The 17,799-nt window shown below is 35.1% G+C and overlaps 1 protein-coding gene across 1 annotated transcript; it reads left to right on the top strand.

Annotated features, from left to right (window-relative positions):
- Positions 1-2,389: 2,389 nt before the first annotated feature.
- On the top strand, positions 2,390-17,559 carry LOC120071090 (ER membrane protein complex subunit-like protein). Its single transcript, XM_039023133.2, has 8 exons — positions 2,390-2,867; positions 4,455-4,517; positions 11,994-12,089; positions 13,762-13,809; positions 14,472-14,543; positions 15,951-16,009; positions 16,937-17,027; positions 17,111-17,559. Exons 1-8 carry the CDS (start codon positions 2,565-2,567, stop codon positions 17,276-17,278), a joined length of 900 nt encoding a protein of 299 aa, XP_038879061.1. The 5' UTR covers positions 2,390-2,564; the 3' UTR covers positions 17,279-17,559.
- The last annotated feature ends 240 nt before the right edge of the window (positions 17,560-17,799 follow it).

The following is a 17,799-nucleotide window of genomic DNA, read 5'->3' as shown; positions in this document are numbered from 1 at the left end:
ACCCTACCCTCTTATTGGCCTGAGAGGGGTTTCTGTTTATTGGTTAGACCATGAACAAGTTGTTAATTAGAGGAGCACTAGTACTTAAGAAGTCAGAGGTAATCCAAGGGTAAAACGGTAGTTTGACCCAGTTGGAGTTACAAACACTCGTGAAGGACTAATTTGTTAGTATTGATCTATATCCGTGGACACATAAATACATCTGTAGTGAGAAGAGTGCAGCTGTAGATCTTTAATGGAGTGTACCCACAGTGAACGAATATTGATTAACTTGGTTAATGAGTTTAACCAATTAATCTCATATCATTTGAGCTTCTGATCTAAAGATCCACCAGGTCCCCTTGTTACTCACTAGAGGATATTTAAGAGGAATATTTTGAATTTTTCAAATTAATTTGAGGAAACTATATATTAATGTGATTAATATATAATTAATTATGGATATGATCTATAATTAAAATGGAAAACAATATTTGAATAAGATTCAGATTAATTAATTCAAGTAAATTAAATTCACAAATAACTTTTTAATGGAGAGGTTACACATATATATAAGATGTATATGATAATTAAATATATACATTAAATTGAGTTTATTGTATAAAAAGTTATTTAATTATTGTGCAAATCAAAACTAAATAAGTGTTATTTAATTGGGTTAAGTAATTAAATAGGTGTTATTTAATTAAATGAGCAAATTAAATAAGTATTATTTAATAATTATAGAAAAGAAAAATATTAGGAAAAGAACTTAGTTCTTCTCTATATAAAGACCTCCCATGGCCTTTTGGCAATACACAAGACACAATACACAACACTAAGTGTTATTGTATAGAATTTTCTCTAAGCCATAAAGAAAATCCTCACTACTCTCCAAAACTCTTTTCTCCTCTCCCAATAGTTGAATACCACCAATCCCTCTATTGGAATCCTAGAGAATAACGAGGTTACTCTCATGGTAGTGTTTGAGATTGTTCAAGAAATTGTTTGTGATCAAGATCGTTGGAGATCCGTTTGTTGGAACTAGGATAGGATTGTTCGTGGCACTTGGGAATCTACAAATGTAAGAATCGTTCTAATTTTTTTTCCTAATACATGCTAATTTACATGTTTATATATTATGCTTAGTATGATGATTTTGTTTAATGTAAAATCGATTTGTAGGATGTAAGACGATCTCACACAAGAATGCTTTCGCTGCAACGAGATTCGATCCCAATTCCCTTCAGATACATCTTTACAAAACTCAATTTTCAGTTGGATCTTACAACAAGCTTCAACCATGAAAACTTGGCCCTTTTAGGGTTTTGAAGAAGTATGGTGACAATGCTTATAAAAGTGGATCATTGATCTAAATATCAGTCAAGTCTTCAACATTGCCATTTTGACAGAGTATTTCCCATCAGACTAATTTTCTCTTTCAACTTAAACTTGAGGACGAGTTTTCTTTTATTTGCATGGAGGGAATTTGATGTATTAATTCTTAATATATTTTATCTTTTGTTATTAGTTTAGGTTTCTAACCGGTTCTTTAGGTTTTAGTGTTATATTGACAGATTCTTGTAAATCTTGATTTTGTAATCTTTAGTTTCTTTCTTTAGTTACCGTTGGTAACCATCAGCCTTTGAGTTGTTATGAAGTTTAGTATTTAAACTAAACTTTTCAAAGTTTTAATGCATCTATGAGGTATTTTCAGAATTTTAGCATTCTCTCTCAACTTGACATATCACAACTATAAGGATGCAATTGATAATTTACTCTATTTAATTAAAGGTTTTGAGTTTGTTTCCAAAATTCTATATTGATTTCTAATATCACATATTAAATTATTAGTTATTCCTTACTTATTAATTTGAGCATAATTTAATGGAGATGAAATAACAATGATGATCCGGATTAAACTAAAAAATATTTAATTCTCATAATATTCAAACATTAAACGATTATATTTTTCTTTTATTTATAATGAGCATCTAAACAATCAAAATTTAATTGAAGTAATTTCAAATTACTTTTGTTCCAAATGCAAATAAAAATTTAAATCATTTTCATCTTTTAAAATCTTAAAATTATTTTTCTCAAATTCATACCTTAAAAAGCATAAGTGCTAAAAAGATAATATAGGAAAATAAATCAAACTATTTACAAATATAGCAAAATTTAATCATGTAATAGATCGTGATAGACCGCGATAGATTAATGTCAACATACAGTGATATATTGTTATTATTTGTAAATATTTTCAGTTGATTTATTATTTAAAATATTTTTTTATAATTTATTTTTACTCATAAACCTTTTCGATCATTTACAATGAAAAAATCGAACCTTTAATCTCGAGATCATTAGACGATTACTAAAGAAATTGATCCAAATACGATCTAAAATCAAACCTTTTCGATTGTTTAATTTTGAAATTAGCAACTAATTTGTCATAAATTCTAAACCTCGGCGAGAATATTTAACCCAAAAAAAAAAACTATTATTTTATTTATTTCCGAAGTACATACAATATTCGATTACTCAGTCGAAGGTCACTCTGATCGTTCTTCGGAAGTTCAGCCATGGAATTCCGCTGTGGCTTCATCTTCTGCCTCTTGATTTGTTCATCTGTGGCTTTTCAATCCGACGAGCTTCTCGTTGATGATGACGAATTTGAAGGGACTCATCAGATTCAGTATACCGATGCCGCTCATACCCGATCCACACCTCCTCCAAGCCGTCCGACATCGACTAGGAGGCGATTTTCTGATCCTGATTCGGATTCTAAGGTCCAATTTCAGCTAGAGCACTCATTTGGGGATTCTGATTTCGCTTCTGCTGGCTTATTTACTGCACGTCTGAAGACTTCGAGCCATGGTGGTCAGGTGGCTCTATGTCTATGATCTTCGTTTACTTCTTTTGTTGTGCTGTTTATACTTTGAGAAACTTGGATGGTAATTCGAAATGTTAGTTTGTGTAGATTTTGGAAGAATTATCACATGCCTTCGTTGGTTCACTGTTGTTCCTTCTAGTTAAATTTACTGTTTCAAAGATTTGCAATGAATATCTTTGGTATTAAATGATCCACTTGATGCCGTAAAATAGTGTCTCTCACACCTCATCTAGATTCTCCTTGCATCCTCAAAGAATTAGTAAAAAATCGAGGCCACTATCATGTTCGTCTCCTTCATGGTGATTCTTGGGTGTTAAGTCATATAGAATGGTAAAAAAATTAAACACTTCGTTTTTTCGAAGTTGGTTGAGGATTAGGGGAACTTCGGGTAAGCGAGGTGCTTTTGAAAGATTTCTTTCTGTTTTCAATCGTATTATTTTCCCTCGGATGTAGTTCAAAATGAGGAAGTCAACATGTTTTAGTGTTGTGTACTTGCATCTTTAACGGGGAGGGAGAGGGTATTGGAAGCCAAATTTAAAGGGAAGGCACAGTTACGGGCTATATTAAAGCTGCTAACTTCCTTCTGGGCAGCAAATTTGATGATTTTCCACCGAAATATATTTCTTTGATGTTAGCTCATGGAAAGATGTAGTATATATGAATCGTATATGTTCTGTTATCAAAAGTATCTTTTTTTGAAAAGAAAATTAATTTTTATTTATAATGAACTACACAAAAAAACTAGGCCCATGGAAAAGGAATTCCTACTAAAGAGAGGGAGTAGGATCAAGCAAAATAAGACTCAATGGTGTTTTCTTTCTAAGCATTTTGCAGCGTACTCCCTTCAAGACTTATGTTTAAATTGAAAAGCCTTCATCCTCCCGGATTGATTATGTTTTAAAGAGAAGGGGCACTACTCTCCAACCTTGAAGATTAAGTAGTTTAGACTTATTTTCTTGTTTTTCCTTTTGTTTTGTATTATATTTCTCAAAAGAGGACAGTTTTTCTTTGTATTCAATCCTCTTGTAAGTTCTCTCTTTTATGTTTTGTTTGAGTTATATGGATGTGATGAGGACGTTAAGGCGGTGTCAACCTAGTTGAGATGCCCGGATGCGTCTCTTGATCCCGAGTCTTGTATCGTTTCCTTTTAAGTACACATCTCTTGTACTTTCTTTTTATGCATTAATAAAAAGTATGGTTTCCTTTTCAAAAGAAAAAAAAAAAAATTACAAAGAGAAAATTGGTACTGACGGCCATTGAGAAACACAAAACCTAGCAACCTTACATTTTCAAGTTTTATCCTTTCTAACATTTTGCTTTGTTGTTTATGCTTTTAATGATATGCAAATTCAATACACTTTCTTCTTCTGGATATCCATGGAAGTAATTAAATTTAATTGTCCTTTAGTTTCTCTCTTTTTATGTTATTTCAGCAATTCACTACTCTTTTTATATTTTAAAATTTATGTACAATAATTCAGTAATTGCAGACTTTGCAGTTTTTCTTATTCTAAGCATCCTAAATTTGTAGCTATTACACATGCTTATTGCAACTGACATGCTCTTTTACCTTTGATAGTCACTTACAAAGATGCGGTTTTCAAGAAATGCTTTTACCGAAGAGGATAAGAAGAAGTTCACGGTAACAACTCTCTACCTTGGTTATTTCTTTTTGTATATTGCTCGTACAATTCTCAAAATCTAGATTGAAGTTCCTTTTAATTTTTTATGTATTTATTATTATCAATATTATTTTCTTTAGAATTTGTTATGTCGGTTCTTGTTCTCCTCTTCCTCCCTTCATTCGTAGTCTTCATCCATCTTAGTCTTCATTCATTTTAGACTCCCAGAGTTCAAGTTTATCAATCAAATTTTAAGTTTGGCTTATTGCTCCTTCAGAATATGAGGCTTAACAGTTGTTGTCTGGGGAAGAAATTCTACTTCATTAATTCTTTAGGTTTTCATTTTGTCAAGATTGAAGGAAAAGATGGTTCTCGCCTCGTCTTCATTGTTATTCATCACAAGCAACTTCTTTGGTTCGAAGAAGCTCTAGTTGAGGAGGCTCTCTCCTCTCTCCTATCTCCTCTTTCCCTACCCTGACCATATCCTCGGTGACCATTTCTCCTTTCTCCTCTTCACCTCTCCCGTCTATAGTTCCGACGAACCTCTCTCTCCTCCATCCCACTTTCCTTCCCCGAACATTGCTCCGGTGATAATCTCTCATCTCCGATCAGCACTCACCCACCTGCCATTTTCATCATCTTTTCACCCATACATTCGTAACTACAAAGTCATGGAAACACCTTTGGAAATCAAAAGCTGCAACATAATCAACAGACACTTCTGCATGTGGTCTGTTCATTCAAGCTTTTTGATTGAAGACTTGGAAAGAGGTCAAATAGTAACGATATCTTCCTAGACAGTGGAATGGCTTGTGGAAAGCTTAAATATGATGCTCAAAGAACCGTTGAGAGATTTTTATTCAGAAAAAATCAAAACTGGTTGTAGTATTCTCGTCTTGCTAAATTCCGAGCTAAAGAAGACTGGTTTGTTGAATATGCCTTATGGCCTTCCTCGGGTGATAGAAGAAACATCCATATTCTAGCCGGGAGAAACAAACAAGCTGGTACTCCTTTTCAACACCCAAGGAAACTATGATGCTTAATACTCTAAATCCTCAACTTAACAAAGAAGACCTTCATGAGATTCCAAGAAACAGAGTTTTTACAAGTTCATTTGCAAATGCAGTACGATCAGATAAACCAATAAAGTTGAAGGAAATCAAGATACATTCCGATTCCTCATCCATTTGGTTCAAAAAGGAGAAAGAAATGTTGAACATGGATATTCCCTGCTTGTGGTAACAAAATTAATGGAATTTTACTCATGGAGGAAAGTTAAATCCACCCTTGAAGATTATTTTCAGACATCTATTTCAATTAATCCCTATCTAGCAGACACTGGTCCAAAATGGATCACAGCCTGCCAGAAGGGGATGGATTTACATCAAGAACTTACCCTTGCCGTTTTGGAAAAAATCAGTCTTTGAAGCCATTGGTCATCACTTGGGTGGTTTAATGGAAATTTCTTCACAAACATTAAATTTCTTGGACTGCACCTCAGCTCTAATTAAAGTTCAAAACAATTTATGTGGTTTCATCCCATCAACTCTATCTATTGAAGATTCAAACTTGGGAAAATTCTTTTTTTTTTGGACTGCACCTCAACTCTAATTAAAGTTCAAAACAATTTATGTGGTTTCATCCCAGCAACTCTATCTATTGAAGATTCAAACCTGGGGAAATTCTTAGTCCATTTTGAAGGCAAGGATTCTTTGGTCGATCAGAGCAAATTTCTTCCCAATACAAGTAGCATTTTGGCAAGTGACTTTTCAAATACCCTAGATATTTTTCGAATTAAAGCCACTATGGTAGATGAAGGATTCTCCGTGGAAATGTTTGACAGCAAAGCAGCAGTTGCAAGTGAAGCTGAAGAGTTGCATACAACCATAAACAAGTCTTTTTCTAACGAAATTACATTGGAAAAAGGAACTTTCGCGCTTAAAAAAAAACAGTACATACCTGGATATTGGAAGGATTGCTATAATTACAGCTGAAGCATTTACTCCCCTATTCACCCTCTCTCTCTCCTGAGTTTATGAGGAAAGAAGGACAGACATCATTAGACAAAGGAAAAGGTTCGGTTCACTCACCCTCTTCTTCTACCAAGGAATGCAATTTTCAAGAAGGGGAAGTTCAAGGGACATACTAGTTCAGCAAACAATTGATGCAGACTCAGAAATTGAACAGCCACATCCTCTTTCAAGTCCGGTTCAAGCTCCTTCCTCAAAATCACAAGTACCAAGCTTTCATTTGGAAGAGGAAGAACCAGACATCATTTATTCACCCTTAAAACCGGGCTATCAGAACAATAAATCCTCAGTTGATTAATTGCTAAATCACTCAACAAATCTGGATTTTTTTGGAAGATATTTGTGTTCAATCTTTGGTTCCTCTAAGCAAAAGCCCCCCAAGAAAAAGACATTCTTCAGCAGTAATCACTAGCTCAAATTTCAACATTCCAGGTTCAAAAGTCTCCTTTGTCCAAGGAACATTCTCCCAAGATTACAAGAAGCAAATAACCCATGTTTCAGTCTAAGATTCAGATGATGAATCAATCGATGAGACAAACATCAGTGTAAGTAGTGAAGAGCTCGATCAAGAACCCTTAAAACACAACAGTTGAAGAAGAAGTCTCACATGATCATTTGGGGGAAGCTTATAGAGCTCTCTTCCTTCAACATCATTCCCCAGTAAGAGTTACACAAGTTTTTCCTTCTCGAATTCCCTCTTAGTTTTCCTCTTTAGTCGTTGCTTGTGGCTTTCATGTGCAGGAAATTGCGCCCCAAAGGGAGGTGCCTCAAGCATGAAAATTATATCTTGGAACACCAGGGGTCTCGCCTTGAAGCACTTCATTCGAAATCAACATCTTGACTTAGTAATGATTCAGGAAACCAAATGTCCGGAGATTGATCAACGGTTAATAAAAGCGATTTGGAGCTGAAATGGAATAGGATGGACCTCGGTGGAAGCTTTTGGTAAATCTGGTGGGTTGCTACTCATGTGGGATGAAAGTAAAATCACTCCTTTGGAATTCCTCAAAGGAGGCTATTCGCTTTCAAATAAATTCACAACTAGTTGCAAGAATATCTGTTGGGCGACCAATGTATATGGAGCTGCAGGTTATAGAGAACGAAGATTCCTTTGACCAAAACTCACTTCCTTATCTTACTACTGCATTGAACCATGGTGTTTAGGGGGAGACTTCAATATCACTAGATGGGTTCATGAAAGGTTTCCTATTGGAAGAGTTACAAGAGGAATGAAGAAATTTAACAAGTTTATAGAAGAGACAGGGCTGCTAGAAATTCCCTTTTCCAATGGCAAATTCACTTGGTCACAAGGTGGAAACTCCAACTCCCGTTCTCTTATTGAAAAATTCTTAATTAATAAGGAATGGGATGAACTATTTGATAATTCGGGAGTTAGCAAGAAAGAAAGAATCTTCTCAGAAAATTTTCCTCTAATGCTAGAAGCCGGAACTTTCAATTGGGGGTCCCTCTCCCTTTCGTTTTTGCAACAGCTGGTTGTCCATTGTAGATTGTTCAAAGGCCATTACACATTCCCTAGAAGCTGATCAATCTAGTGGCTGGGCTAGATTCAAAATAAGTTTAAAGTTGCGAAATTTGAAAGAGGTACTTAAGGCTTGCTTTGCTAATTTTGAAAAGGAAACGAAGCATATGGAGAAAGATTTGCTTTCAGAGGTAGATTTTTTTGACTCAAATGCTGAAAGAGAAGCTCTTGCACCATTTGAGCTAGATATACGTCTCGCTATCAAATGGGATCTGATGAATCTGTATTTTATTGAAGAAAGAAACCTAATTCAAAAAAGTAAATTGAATTGGCTGAAGCTGAGAGATGAGAATACCAACATTTTCCACAGATTTCTGTCAGCAAAGAGAAAGAGCCTGATTACAGAAATATTATCAAACAGCAGGGAAGTCATACATTCCTTTCGTGATATAGAATCAGAAATTTTGAGTTTTTTCTCTTCCTTATACACTAGAATGCCTAGCCGGAGATTTTTTCCTTCAGAAATCAGATTGAAGCATGTTTCAACAGCCCATAATGCAGTTTTAATTGCTCCTTTTAACGATGAAGAACTTAAACATGCCTTAACAGTCTTGAAAAAAACAAAGCCCCTGGTCCTAATGGATATACAGTTGAATTTTTCTTTAAATATTGGTCTAGTTTCAAAAATGACTTCCGAAAAATGTTCGAGGAATTTCACAAGAATGGGAAGATAAATGCTTGCACCAAGGAAAATTTTATTTGCCTCATCCCAAAGAATGAAGAATCACTTTATGTTAAAGATTTTAGGCCAATAAGCCTAACCACATCCTCTTACAAAATTCTAACCAAAGTCTTAGCTGAGAGAATGAAAAAGGTCATGCCCAGGATCATTTCAAACACACAGAGTGCTTTCATTGGGGTAAGGCAAATACCAGACCCGGTCCTCATTGCCAATGAAGCCTTAAAGGACTATCGAGCAAAGAAGAAGAAAGGTTGGATCCTAAAGCTAGATTTAGAAAAGGCATTTGATCGTGTGGATTGGTCGTTTCTTGAAAAAATCCTTGCTGTAATGGGATTTCATGCAAAATGGGTTGAATGGATTATGGGTTGCATAAATAATCCAAAGTTCTCAATCTTTATTAATGGAAGACTAAGAGGCCGCATTCTTGCCACAAGGGGAATTCGCCAAGGGGACCCCTTATCACCCTTCTTATTCATCATAGTAAGTGAAGTTCTTAATGCTCTTATTGATAGAACACATGATAGTGGTTTGTTTGAAGGCTTTTTGGTAGGAAAAGACAAGGTTCATTTGTCAATTTTGCAATTTGCGGATGACACACTATTATTTTGCAAATATGATGAAAACATGTTGGACAAACTTATTCAAACAATTGGTTTCTTTGAATGGTGTTCGGGGCAAAAGGTAAACTGGGATAAATCCGCTTTGTATGGAGTCAACATTGATGAAGATACACTGATTTCAACCTCCACAAGACTCAATTGCAAAGTTGGAAATCTACCTTTTACTTAGGATTACCCCTTGGTGGATATCCGAAACAGAAGTTTTTTTGGCAGCCAATTGTGGACAGGATCCATCTGAAGCTTGATCGTTGGAAGAGGTACAACCTATCTAGAGGGGAAGATTAACCTTATGTAATGCTGTCTTGGCAAATCTTGGCAAACCTTATGTAATCGAGAAATGGTCAAAGGAAAAAACACTCTCAAGTCTCACCTGGATTTGATTGAAGGTTATAAGGGGTTGGATTGCAATCAATAACTTATCTCTTTTATGTTGGGAGAGTAGCATTTTGGAGGCAATTGGGAATTATTTTGGAGAATTCAACATTAATTATGTCTTGGGATGTTGGAATTATTGATCAAGATTTTCATGAGAAGGAATTCAACAGCCCGGTTTCCGAGAAGTCATTACCCTTAAATGCCCCTCTTGAGGATGATGTAGTGGTCTAACATTTTCCTCTGTGTTGTTTGAAGCTGCTGCCGAGACTTCAATAGCCAAAGAAGTTCAAGAGTCATTTATGATTTTTGTCTCTTCATTACTTTTAAGTGTAAAAGGTATTAAAGATAAATTTATTGTGCCTTTTTTGAAGTTCTATACAAGGAAAAAGGACATAGTTTGCATGTGCTTCCTTCCCAACCACGTTGCAGCGCATTTAAGAAGCTTCAAGTTTCCAAGGCATCTGTTCTTCCCAAGAATTTAATGAGAAATTTAATTCTTCATTAATTGCAAACAATCAGTTGGAAGGTGAGATTTTGATAAAGAGATCATTTGAGCAGGCTCCTATTGAGATTTTTGAGCCTCCATTAGAAACCCCTCTTATAGATTTGAAATTTCAAGCCCCAAGAGGAAGAATGGTTTTATTCCAACATATCCGCTGTTTAATTCTCATAAAAAAGGAGTTTTCTTCATTCCATCCATATTTTGAGGAAAGTTCTGTTGAATTTAGATTCAGTTGAAGAAAGTTGTACAAAACTTTCAGCACCTAATCAGAATATCAGCTTTCCACCACCAATCTTACCCCAAAACAACCATATTGTCTTCACTCCTATGGATATAGATATAGGTTTAACAAGATGCGTTGTTCACTCAGAAAAGGACCCTACACCTTGTGGTCAGTGTTTTAAGAAACCCTCTCGGCCCTTGGACGCGCATCTAGGTGCTAGGCGTAAGTCTGGGGCTAGGCTCACAAAATAAGAAGCGCATTAGGCTCGCTCTTTTTGTGGAGCCCCAAGGCTCAAAGCCACGGCATTCTGATTATTTTTTAAAAATAGTAATAATTAAGATTTTTTCTTCTTTATTAACCTAAAAAAATCAAATTTACTAAGCCTAAATACAAATTCTTTATGTTTGGAGGTCTTTTTTCTTCATATTTCCAATTTAACTATGCTTTCTCTTCTTTATGTAGTATTTTTATATATAGTAGACCTCACAAAGAAAAAAAGCTTGCGGTTAAGCCCTAGAAAACTGTTGTGCTTTATTGCGCCTTGAGCTTTAGAAAACATTGCTTGTGATGATGTTTATGACATTGACTCTGGTTAAGTTTGAGTAGTGTGGAATCAGTCATTCAGCCAGTAGTTCTCAGTATGGATGCCAATGTTCTTGAAGATTCTTTTGCTGAAGCTTTTGAACTGCTATTTCAAGATTGTGACCAGAAGACTCCTATTCCTTCATCCATACAGGCCAAATTTGGTCCATTGATAGAAGCCTGTGGTCTTGAATATCGTGAAATCCCTCCTTTGGCTTAAGAAGGAAGTTGTGTCATGGTTTAGCTTTGCAAAGTTTTGTTGTCTTCTCTGAGGTAGTTGGATCGACTTGCATGAAGTGACCCTTTTACTTCTTTGCTGATGATGGTTCTTTCAAAGATTCTTTTAATGGGATAGTTCTTGAAAAATTGAAGAATTTTTCGAAGAGAGGTGTGCAGATTTGGCATGAGGTTTGGGAATTAATTTATTTGCGACAGGTTGCCTTGTGTTTGGTTTTAAGAAGTATTTTTTTTGGTTTATTGTTGATTGGTTCTTGTCTTTTTTCCTGTTGGGGAAAATTGGAAGTAGCTATTGGTTGGTTTTGTGTTTAGCGGAGGCCTTATTCATAGCTTCATCATTTATTTGCAAGGTCTCTAAGTCTTGCAGACGAAGATATTAGAAAAGTTCTTAGTTCCTTGAGTGTGTATTTATTTTCTCGGTTATCCTTATCTCTTTAAGGTGGCTTTTTTTTGTACTTTTTCTTTTCATTCATTTGGAGAGTTTGTATCCCTTGAACATTTATCCCTTTGCATTATATCAATGAGAAGTTATTTTTTTTAAAAAAAAAATATAATTAATTTTGCTTTCTTTGGTTATGTTTCCTTTTTTATCTAAGTGTTATACTTTGAGCAATAGTCTCATTTCATTATATCAATGATGAAGCTAGTTTCTGTTTCAATATTATATATATATGTATGTATATATATTTATTTTTATTTTTGTAGACCTTGTTGCAAGAAGATGGTTTCTACAGAGTAAGATTGGCAACAAATGTTTTGAAGTCATCGGGAGAGAGCTATGTTTACTCATCAGTGAAAGCAGTAAGTTAATTGCAGATCTGTTTCTTTTCATTTTATCCATGAAAAATTGTATTTCCTTTAAAAAAAAATTGCAGATCATTAATTATAGCTTATCATGGTGCCTATCCTAGGGCTGAGTATGGTGGTAAAGATTAATCACAATCCAAGAGGTCATAGGTTATAAACCCCGGGACTACTTATTTGGGTCATATGAGTTTTCTGAAAACAATTTTATAGTGTTACATCGTGGTATCTACCTGTTAATCTAGCTGTTTGGAATGGGGATTAAGAAAATGATGTGGGTATATTTGGGTACGTTGCTGCTTGTTGCATTTGTATCTAATTTTCTAATGCTTTATAGCTCGTTCACTTATCTGTAGTTTTGTTCACATTATTTTCCCGTGCACTATTCTTCAGAAACATATTGCACAGTAAATTCCACCACAGTCCAATGGGCCCTCATGAGTCCTGAGATAAATTGAAAAGAGTTGTTATTCTTTTTTCCTTATGTATAAATAATAGGAAAAGTGGTAAGCAAAGTGATATTTTTGGATTGTTCTGATTAATCGTTGGAGGAACAAAGTTTGTGAATTTCTTGGTATCAATTATTGATGATTGTTCTTCGGGAAGAGGTAGAAAGGGGAGAGGGCTCAATCCTAGCTAACCTGTGGGTCATAGGAGATTTGGAGGAAAATATAAGAAAAATATTGAGAGAGAAATGAGAGAGGGAATCTAGAGGAGAAAGGGCAGGAGAGACCATGGGGATTTGGTTTGGCGGGGCTGATATTTTAAGAAATAGAATATGAAGAGGTTTCTTGAGTCTAATGTTGTAGTTTATTTAGATTAGGAGGTTTGTTGTTTTTAATTTTTAATTTATCATTATCTTTTTTGGGTTAATACTGGTGTTATTTTGTTGTTTTCAATTTTCTGCACTTTTCTTTGATAGGATGAAAAGACACTAATGCTCAACTTACAATGATATATAAAGGAACAACAATGAAAACTTGAACTAGAAGAATACAAGCAACGGCAATCCGAATAGATAGAACAAGTAAAACTATTCAGAGAAGATATAAGCCCTCTAATTCATATAAATAACTTGAACTATAAAACTTGAAACAGCCTTGAAAGAGAAAACCAAGTGGATGTTATGATATTTTAAGAAATAGAATATGAAGAGGTTTCTTGAGTCTAATGTTGTAGTTTGTTTCGTTTAGGAGGTTTTTTGTTTTTAATTTTTTATTTATCATTATACTTTTTTGGTTAATATTGGTATATTTTGTTTTATTTCAATTTTGTGTGTCTAATCTTTTTAATTATGAATTTATTATAATTAATAAATTTGAACTCAGTTGATTACTTTGCCGCATTTTCCACATTAGCTTAAAAATATTATAAAAACAATAAAAATATGTCATGTTTGTTTTCTGTCACTTTGGCTGATGAATACTGATGCTTTTGAATATACTTTAAACCTTTAAGGCTAAATGTCACTATTTGGTATGTAGACATAATTTTTCTAATTTCTACTAAAGGAATATTAACCTTATATCTTATCCATTGCATGTACAAGACTTCTTGATTTCCGTAACTCGTAGGCTACATGCGGTGTGGTCTTCATCTTCTGATTTCATGTGCCTATTTGTAGATGAAGGTTCTTATTTAACCCAAACTTTTCGTTTTATAATTTCAGAGATGTCTTCCACGAGGAGAGTTGGATGAGCATTTTGTCATACACATGGTAATCTCAACCTTTTGTTTTCATCAAACATTATTGTTATCACTTCTCATTGACCTTTTCATGAAATTAACTTTAATGTCTTGACATTGTATGGCCGTGCTTGCTTTCCAAACCGATTATAGTGAATCTACATAATTTTTTATAGCTTTTCTTAAATGACTTGTCAAATATCTTACCAGTTTCTCAATGTCAAATATTGTCATGTTTGACAATTACTCTATGAAATCAGTTGAGAAGTGTGCTAATTGGCTTGGACTCGTGTTTATAAAAGAAAAAATAGAATGTAGGGTGAATTGGTTTAATGACAATATAGAAAACTTTTCCTATTCCTTTGAAGTATATGGCGCTGTTGGGTTTGAATCCATATAGCTTAGTTTCTTGCAATACTCATATTGGGTGGGGTGTGGCTCAAAAAGTTCGTGGGCCCTACAACTTCATAACTATATGTAGAACCATATATATTATTTTAATGGGATAAAGAGTATAGATAAAAATGGTTAAATGAATTGGAGCAAGGAGAATAACTTTAATACTGCTGAACAGATTTCAAGTAAAGATATTCACTTGTGTGTCTGAATACACTTGTAAATGCATCGTATCTGAAAGGTTCCGGTACTTAATCTCATTGTCCTAAAGCACATATTCTGCTGTTTTGCTTCCAGGATGGTGTTAATATTTTGGCCGTTAATTATGGCACCCCTGGTGCATGCCCGTTTCCCAGACAATTGAAACTTGTAAGTATCCCTCTGACTTATAATTGGTTTTGTTCCTAGCGATAACTACAAGCATCTTACCATATGGAGAGTCAAAGTGATGTTGAATTAATCAAATAATAGTTGCTGGACTAGACAGAGTTATCAAATTGGTCTGTGACCTTCTAAATAAAACCTGTTGCTTGGTTTTCTCTCCCCTCTCTCCTCTCGATAAATCCTAACCTAGTATCCCATCCCTGAAGTAGTTATTCCCATCCAGTGTTTTCGCTGTTGCCGTTAGTTGTAATTCTCATTCTTGTCACCGTTGTGGGTTTTCATGTCATTTTTTGTTTCACCATTAGGCTTCCAGAGGATCAGTTTCGTTCGGTTGCTTGATTGTATAGCCCTCTTAGGCATAGGGAGAGGCATTTTGGGAGGAGTCTTTTTGCAGTGGGCTTTGTTGGCTTTTCTCAAAGGATGCTCTTGTTCCTAGGTTCATTTGGAAAATGCATGTAAGAGCTGACTATGGACTTAATTTATACATAGTATTGCAGATCATTGCTTGGTTATCATCTGCTGACATGACACTACTTTGAGAAAAACTTGAAGTGCCACTAAACGGATAACTAACTAGACTACCCTGGGCTACCTTTCACTTACTTGCCCAATATGCAACAGAAAAGAGAAAACTTACAGGCAATTTATTGCAAACCCCGTTAGAAAAATGGAAGAAGAAAGAGGTGAGTGATCCGAATTTAGAACCTCGATTCTAATGGGATCCCATACCCAACAGGAAGAATAGCGGCGGAACAACTGTCATGATATTTTAACTCTAAGTGCGATTGCTATAATATATACTTTAGCCATTCTGTTGATTCTTCTCCAAACAGGAACCACCGATTTAGACTAGATTAGAGTTTTACGCCCTTACGGGCTCAACCCTTTTCCTTTCAATCAGCTAGGCCAACCTATACAAGGGGCCTTGGCCTAGCTTACTATAAAGTCAGAACAGAACCCCTTTCAAGATCCAAATCTTGTCCAAGCCCTGAAGGAGTTCTTTCAGGTGGGCAAAAGTATCTGGTCTTTATACACAATAAGGTTGATAACCACCATGGATTGGCCTAATGGTAAAAAAGGAGACATAGTCTCAATAAATGGTTAAGAGGTCAAGGATTCAATTCATGGTGACCACCTATGTAGGAATTAATTTCCTACGAGTTTCCTTGACACTCAAATGTTGTAGGGTCAGGCGAGTTGTCCCATGAGATTACACGAGGTGCGTGTATGCTGGCTCGAACACTCATGGATATAAAAAGAAAAAAAAAAGACAATAAGGTAGATGATTAACTGTAATGATATATAATTAAAGTTCTTGAACTGTTTTTCTTTTATTTGGTTTATTTTATTACTTCTGGTCACTAACATTCACACGGATGGTCTTTCCTTCAGCCTTCAAAATGGTCTTTTAACTCTTTCACATTTTTGAAGAGCGGCGAGCAGGCTCCTAGGTAAGTGCATTTTTACATATTTACCCTTTCATTTCACATGTCAAACCTAATTTGTTAGCATGCCCCGCTGCATTGATGATGCTGTAATATGAGTGTTTTGAAAAGTGAAGAAGAGATCAAAGAACATAGTTGACTATCCAATCCCGATGAATTGATGAAAAAGCTACATCTTCAAATTTGCCAACGACCTCCCAAATATCAAGGGTCTGCGTTGAAAGCCGATACCTTTTCTAGCCACCAGCCTTCCAAATATTAAGACCACCAAAACAAAACAAAACAAAACAGAACTTCCACAACTACTGGTTCTTTAAGGCTTTCTTATACTTCAACGAGCTCTTCTTTTCTGCATTATCCTTACCATTTCAGGTTCGAACCAAAATTATTCTGGATTTTTTCAGAAAATCAGCACCTTCATCCCCTAACTTCTCTTTTACATACAAAACATCATCCAAACCTACAAATCTTTGAGAAGAAACAACGAAATAAGCTCTTCCTTTACATCATCTATATGGATTAGTGCTATAGGTTGAGACGATAGTTTGTGTTGGTTTTGCTGTCAAATGCAGTCTGAAGTTCAAAATTCTCTATACCATTGATGTGGGTGAGATAGGCTGTTTGATAACCTTTTGGTTTTTGGTATTTGAGAAATGTGCATGTTTTCTCACAATTTCCCAATGGTTTTCATCGTTATAAGAAAACAAAAACTTTTTTTTTTTTTAATAAAGAGAAGTAGATAACAAAAACGAAAAACTCTATAGTGGGAGAAGTGTTTATAACATTAATTCTGAAAAACCAACCGGTCATCAATTGAGCCTTGACAATTTTTAGACAGACCGCTAATCCAATGTCATCTAGAACTAGAGATGCCGTAACTATTATATTCTTATTACATCCTATGTTCAAGTTTAGATTCAATGGTTTTCACAGAACTCCTGTATTTGCTGATGACATACTTGTTGGTGAGCCTGGAGAAGGGGAAGGTGTAAAGCCACCTGAAAAGTCATTTTGGGCTAAATATGTGAGTTTCAAAGAAAATAATAATTATTCCATAGCCTTAGATTTTGATATATTCTTACTGGATTTGTGTCCCTATTATGCCAGTGGATGTACCTGATACCACTTGGATTGATTGTTATGAATGCCATAACACAAGCTATGAACATGGCTGAAGAACAAGTTAGTGGTCAAGCAGCAGGACAAGGACAGCCACAGCAGTCAGCCACCGCAATACAGCGCGGACCAGGTTCTTCTGCGGTAAGACGGCGATAGAAACTTTAGTTGCGTTAGAAAAACCGACAGGAAAGCACCCACGTGAATTGGTTTGTTTTCCTTGTAGTTTTCAACATGATGATTGAACTTAGATAATTTTTTGGGGATGCATTCATTTCTAACTTCACTAGCAACAGAAACTTTGTTCAAGAGCAGAATACTGTAAATCCTATTTATTTGTTTGACTGATGTTCAACTTCCATTTGAGACTCCCAGTTAAATTTTCTCTGTGAAACATTTATGATTTATTTTGGAATGAGAATAATACTGATGATAACCAATCACATAGGGTAACATTTCCCCTCAATTGTGAAGGGTGTGTTTGGTATGTGATAAAAGTAGAGAGTTGAGTTGGTAATTATTATCTGGAGAGTTAAATTATCTGGATAGTTAAATTGTCTGTGTTTGTTTGCAGGGTTGAGTTGAGTTGGTAATTATTGTCTGTATTTGTTGTGCAGAATTAGGTTGAGTTGATAATTATTGCCTGGGTTTGTTGTGCCGTGTTGAGTTGAGTTGGAGAT

This window comes from Benincasa hispida, chromosome 2 (assembly GCF_027475165.1).
Source record: "Benincasa hispida cultivar pf3 chromosome 2, pf3_genome.v1.1, whole genome shotgun sequence".
NCBI lineage: Eukaryota > Viridiplantae > Streptophyta > Magnoliopsida > Cucurbitales > Cucurbitaceae > Benincasa > Benincasa hispida.
Note: the sequence above shows the minus strand (reverse complement) of the source record. Positions and strands in the feature narration are given on the sequence as shown.